The sequence below is a fragment of the Oncorhynchus mykiss genome, chromosome 6 (genome assembly GCF_013265735.2).
Source record: "Oncorhynchus mykiss isolate Arlee chromosome 6, USDA_OmykA_1.1, whole genome shotgun sequence".
Lineage (NCBI taxonomy): Eukaryota > Metazoa > Chordata > Actinopteri > Salmoniformes > Salmonidae > Oncorhynchus > Oncorhynchus mykiss.
In genome coordinates this window covers 89,315,698-89,322,067 of record NC_048570.1, presented here as the reverse complement: position 1 = coordinate 89,322,067, position 6,370 = coordinate 89,315,698, and the positions used below count along the sequence as shown (strand labels likewise).

The following is a 6,370-nucleotide window of genomic DNA, read 5'->3' as shown; positions in this document are numbered from 1 at the left end:
AAGTTCAGTTTAACGCACAAGGCTCAGGTTAGCCAAAACAATGATGAATAATAAATACTCTGACATCCTGAAGGAAACATGTGCGCGTGCGCACACACACACACACACACACACACACACACACACACACACACACACACATCACTTTTTGTTCTTCAAGCCATAACTAAACAAATTGATAACCTTTAGTTTGTACCCTCCCCTTTCTAAATTCCACAGAAAGTTTACATTCCTCTCTCCCCCTCTCTCCCCCTCTCTCCCCCTCTCTCCCCCTCTCACCCCCTCTCTCCCCCTCTCTTCCCCCTCTCTCCCCCTCTCTTCCCCTCTCTCCCCCTCTCTCCCCCTCTCTCCCCCTCTCTCCCCCTCTCTTCCCCCCTCTCCCCCTTTCTCTCCCCCTCTCTTCAACCTCTCTTCCTCTCTCTCCCCCTCTCTTCCCCTCTCTCCCCCTCTCTTCCCCTCTCTTCCCCTCTCTTCCCCCCTACGTGACATTACGACATGCATTTCTAATCAAATGTGTATGTTCCCATAGTGCTCCTTCCCCGTTCTCCTGTATGAGTTGATCTGTGTTATTACAGGGAAGAGTACAGGCTGTGTAACGTCTGTCTGATCCCGCTCCCTGCTAGCAGCCTGTTCTGTTCCCTCTTATTGTGGAGCTGTAAAAAGTGCAGACCGCAGGAGCTGCCAGGCTGGAATTCACTAATGACACACGTGGGCCTCAGATGAGAAGTGCAATTTGAAAAACGGTGTGTGTGTTTGCACATGTTAAAGTTTGCACACAGAGTATGTCCACCTACGGAAAAGTCAAATGTCCACAGTGAAAACGTACAGCTCCACACACTGCATCTCTCTGCACAGCTTCACCTTAAAGCAGCTTGTTAATAGGAAAGAGGGCGGCCATTAGGGCCCCAGAGATGGGGGCTAGCATGAGTATGAAAGGAATGGGGCCACAGGCGCATGGGCTTTAAATCCTCTGTGTCAATAGAGTCTCTGGAGCAAAATAATGGCATCACTCTGTGTGGGAGTTAATGTGAGCTGATAGCATGAGGGCTGGGGGGTCAGGGGTTCGCGGGCTCGCGCTAGGTTGTCAGGGAGCTGAATGCTGCATAATCCCTCCCCCTCTGCTCTCTCTCTCTCTTTCTCTCTTTCTCTCTCTCTCTCTCTCTCTTTCTCTCTTTCTCTCTCTCTCTCTCTCTCTCTCTCTCTCTCTCTCTCTCTCTCTCTCTCTCTCTCTCTCTCTCTCTCTCTCTCTCTCTCTCTCTTAATTAAATTAAATTCAGTTTGCTGTATTGGCATGATGTAACAATGTACATATTGCCGAAGCTTACTTTGGATATTTACAATATGAAAATAATAAGAATCCAAATTGTCAACGGGACAACATTAACAACAATAACCAAGGGTCAAAATAACCATTTATTGAACAATAACAATAAGCATACAGTAGAGGACATGTGCAGGTTGATTGGTTTGTCAGACACTGTCCCTCATCTTATGGCAGGCAGCAATGTAGTGCACTGCCAACCCACAGCTCTCTGCATCCTCTCCCAACAGGATACACGGAGAGATTCTCTCTCTCTCCCTTTCTCTCTCTCTCGCTCTCTCTCTCTCTCCCTTCCTCTCTCACTCTCTCTCCCTTTCTCTCTCTCTCCCTTCCTCTCTCTCTCTCTCTCTCTCTCTCTCTCCCTTTCTCTCTCTCTCCCTTTCTCTCTCTCTCTCTCTCTCTCTCGCTCTCTCTCCCTTTCTCTCTCTCTCTCTCTCCCTTACTCTCTCTCTCCCTCCCTTTCTCTCTCTCGCTCTCTCTCTGTCTCTCTCCCTCATTTTCTCTCTCCCTCCTTTTCTCTCTCCATCTCTCTCCCTCTTTTTCTCTCTCTCTCACTCTCTCTCGCTCTCTCTCTCCCTTTCTCTCCCTCCCTTTCTCCTCTCTCACTCTCTCCCTCCCTTTCTCTCTCTCCCTCCTTTTCTCTCTCTCCCTCTCTGTCTCTCTCCCTCCCTTTCTTTCTCTCTCTCTGTCTCTCTCTCCCTTTCCCTCTCTCTCTTTCTCTCTCTCTCTCCCTTTCCCTCTCTCTCTCCCTTTCTCTCTCTCCCTTTCTTTCTCTCTCTCCCTTTCTTTCTTTCTCTCCCTTTCTTTCTCTCTCCCTCTCTTTCGCTCCCTTTCTTTCTCTCTCCCTTTCTCTCTCTCTCCCTTTCTCTCTCTCTCTCTCGCTCTCTCTCCCTTTCTCTCTCTCTCTCTCTCCCTTACTCTCTCTCTCCCTCCCTTTCTCTCTCTCGCTCTCTCTCTGTCTCTCTCCCTCATTTTCTCTCTCCCTCCTTTTCTCTCTCCATCTCTCTCCCTCTTTTTCTCTCTCTCTCACTCTCTCTCGCTCTCTCTCTCCCTTTCTCTCCCTCCCTTTCTCCTCTCTCACTCTCTCCCTCCCTTTTTCTCTCTCCCTCCTTTTCTCTCTCTCCCTCTCTGTCTCTCTCCCTCCCTTTCTTTCTCTCTCTCTGTCTCTCTCTCCCTTTCCCTCTCTCTCTTTCTCTCTCTCCCTTTCCCTCTCTCTCTCCCTTTCTCTCTCTCCCTTTCTTTCTCTCTCTCCCTTTCTTTCTTTCTCTCCCTTTCTTTCTCTCTCCCTCTCTTTCGCTCCCTTTCTTTCTCTCTCCCTTTCTCTCTCTCTCCCTTTCCCTCTCTCTCTCCCTTTCTCTCTCTCCCTTTCTTTCTCTCTCTCCCTTTCTTTCGTTCTCTCCCTTTCTTTCTCTCTCCCTCTCTTTATCTCCCTTTCTTTCTCTCTCCCTTTCTCTCTCTCTCCCTTTCCCTCTCTCTCTCCCTTTCTGTCTCTCTCCCTTTCTTTATTTCTCTCCCTTTCTTTCTCTCTCCCTTTCTCTCTCACTCTCTCCCTTTCTTTCTCACTCTCTCTCTCTCCCTTTCCCTCTCTCTCTCCCTTTCTCTCTCACTCTCTCTCTCTCTCTCCCTTTCTCTCTCTCTCCCTTTCCCTCTCTCTCTCCCTTTTTCTCTCTCTCTCCCTTTCTCTCTCTCTCTCTCTCCCTTTCTCTCTCTCTCTCCCTTTCTTTCTCTCTCCCTTTCCCTCTCTCTCTCCCTTTCTCTCTCACTCTCTCTCTCTCTCCCTTTCTCTCTCACTCTCTCCCTTTCCCTCTCTCTCTCCCTTTCTCTCTCTCTCTCCCTTTCTCTCTCTCTCCCTTTCCCTCTCTCTCTCTCCCTTTCTTTCTCTCTCCTTCTTTCTCTCTCCCTTTCTCTCTCTTTCTTTCTCTCTCTGTCTCTCTCGCTCTCTTTTTCTTTCTCCCTCTCTCTCTTAGCTCGTGGGGATAGGGGCTATGAGATGGAGGAATGGGGGGGCTCTCCCACGCGGGCTCACCCGTCTGGAATGCGGAGGGGAGGGGTGTAGAGGGGGAGGGGGAGGAAGGGGCAGTGGGGTATTGCCGGTCAAGATGACAGTTTTTCCAGGGTTTTTAGAACTTACTACTAATGGCTCATGGGAAACGAGGAACGAGGAACTTACTAGAAGCTGAGGAGTTTTTGTTTTTGTAAGTAGGATTGTTTTGTGTTAAAAATGTTACAGTTTCCATTTCCATCCACTAACCGTGACCACGCACTCTTGGTCCCTCTACTAGGTCTATCAGTCAGGTCTCTCTCCTCGGTCAAGCAGTCTGGTCTCTCTCCTCGGTCTATCAGTCTGGTCTCTCTCCTAGGTCTATCAGTCTGGTCTCTCTCCTCGGTCTATCAGTCTGGTCTCTCTCCTCGGTCTATCAGTCTGGTCTCTCTCCTCGGTCTATCAGTCTGGTCCCTCTCCTCGGTCTATCAGTCTGGTCTCTCTCCTCGGTCTATCAGTCTGGTCTCTCTCCTCGGTCTATCAGTCTGGTCCCTCTCCTAGGTCTATCAGTCTGGTCTCTCTCCTAAGTCTATCAGTCTGGTCAATGGACACATGTCTTTACTTGAAGTTAGTGACTGTAGTAAATCTAGCTTTAGTTAGTTCAGATATTCAGGGTAACTTTCACTCTCTTCCTCCCCCACAAATTAATATAATTCACATCAGCTTTATTGGCATGAAAAGTGAATGGGGTTACAACAATAACAATGTCTCTCTCTCTCCTTCTCAGCCCCCGGTACCTCCGTGGGCTCCTCGTCCTCCTGTGGGCGGCGTTCCCACTGGTGCAGTGTAGCCTACTGGGAACAGCAGACGCGGGTCGGCCGCCTCTACCCGGCCCACGAGCCCTCGCTCAGCATCTTCTACGACCTACCTCAGGGCACGGGCCTCTGCCTGGGCCAACTCAACGCCGTTGCCAACGCTAGCAACGGTCACCGCTGCGACGGTCACCATGGCAACCGTAGTCACCGAGGTGGTAGTGGCAGCAGCACGGGCAGCTGTGTCCAGCGAACGCGCAGCAAAATCGGCTACGGGATTGTCCTGAGCCAAGAACCTGACGGAGTGTGGATCTACAACCGTAGCCAGCACCCAGTGTTTGTCCACTCGCCCACCCTGGACCTGCCCAGCTCAGTGAGGGGACTGACGGTGAGGAGGGTGATGCCTGGCTACTCACTCAAAGTGTTTGACTATGACAAGTCCACTTGGATCCTGCAGCAGGGCATGGAGCCCCCTGTGGGGCTGGAGGGCCCCTATGACCCCCACAGTGTGAGGATCAGCTTCGCCAAGGGCTGGGGCCCCTGCTACTCCAGACAGTTCGTCACCTCCTGCCCCTGCTGGGTGGAGGTGTTGCTCAATACCCACAGATAGCACACAGACTAGGAAGACAGACAGAGGGATGGATGGACAGGCATACACACGGATGGTTAGACGGGGGAACACAAATACAGTACACGTATTTACTTACACAGGTGCTCACAGGTATATGTGTACACACACACACACACACACATACACACACGCATGCACGCACGCACGCACACACACACACACACACACACACACACACATAGACACACACACACACACAGACACACACACACACACACACACACACACACACACACACACACATAGACACACACACACACACACAGACACACAGACACACACACACACACACACACACACAGACACACACAGACACACACACACACACACACACACACAGACACACACACACACACACACACAGACACACACACACACACACACACACACACACACACACAGACACACACACACACACACACACAGACACACACACACACACACACAGACACACACACACACACAGACAGCTATCTCAACCAACTATCCCAAATATAATCTACCTAGATTTAATATAAAGTTTTATATATTATATGAAATATATTATACTTGTAAATACCAAGTCATTTTTACAATGCAATTATTTATGTATAGTGTAATGTGTATATGGACGAAATAAAACAAAACGAACAGAATGATGCACTTTGGATTCTAATAATGTGTTCTCAATGCCTTTTGAAAGAGATATATCCTGCAGACAACATGACACACCCGGTTTTAGTTCTCATATTTTATCAATCACCTGAAAAAGTTATGCCATTCACACATTGACAATAAAGTACTCGTATTCTAAGATGTTGGGGCTTTCTTCAAACTTTTGATTTTGTCTTTCTACTGATATTCTCTGGTGGTGTTTTGTGTATTAGAGTTGAGATGTGTGACGTGGCAGGGCGCTAGAGTTGTCGAGGTCAAGGAACATTCTAATCAGTTGTTGGGATAAAAACAACAGAGGTGTAGTGGATGATAAAGAAAGTAAAGGCATTTACCCTTTATGCTTAACAGTACGTTGAAAAGCTTCAGTCATAGTCTTCCAATTAAATAGCTATGTTACTTCATTACCACCATCAGGATCAACCAAATGAGGTTCATTCACATCTGATTGGCTGTTGCCAAAGATCCAGAAGGCCCCTAAAGAAGGAGGGCACATCCACTGATCAGCTGCCAGCCTGGAGGTGATGAGGGAAGATTCCTTTGATAATTCCCAGTGATATTATTTGTGGGTCTAGAATTAAAGTACAACATAAAACCGAAAGCATCTGTCCTGACCAAACGAAGACGGTCCATGCAGCTACGTCTACATCAGACGTAATGACCCAGAGAATACTTCTGGTAATGGGCTACATCAGACGTAATGATCCAGAGAATACTTCTGGTAATGGTCTACATCAGACATAATGACCCAGAGAATACTTCAGGTAATGGTCTACGTCAGATGTAATGACCCAGAGAATACTTCTGGTAATGGGCTACGTCAGATGTAATGACCCAGAGAATACTTCTAGTAATGGGCTACGTCAGACGTAATGACCCAGAGAATACTTCTGGTAATGGGCTACGTCAGACGTAATGACCCAGAGAATACTTCTGGTAATGGGCTACGTCAGACGTAATGACCCAGAGAATAA

General features: G+C 48.5%; 1 protein-coding gene across 1 annotated transcript in view; it reads left to right on the top strand.

The window, feature by feature from the left end:
- The window catches only part of LOC110509922 (SMAD family member 6b), a 29,307-nt gene extending 24,364 nt beyond the window's left edge, over positions 1 to 4,943 (top strand). Inside the window, exon 4 of the mRNA XM_021591141.2 lies at positions 4,090 to 4,943. Within this exon, the coding sequence (XP_021446816.2) occupies positions 4,090 to 4,724 (635 nt within the window). The 3' untranslated portion in view covers positions 4,725 to 4,943. The remainder of the gene's footprint in view (positions 1 to 4,089) is intronic.
- Positions 4,944 to 6,370: the final 1,427 nt, after the last annotated feature.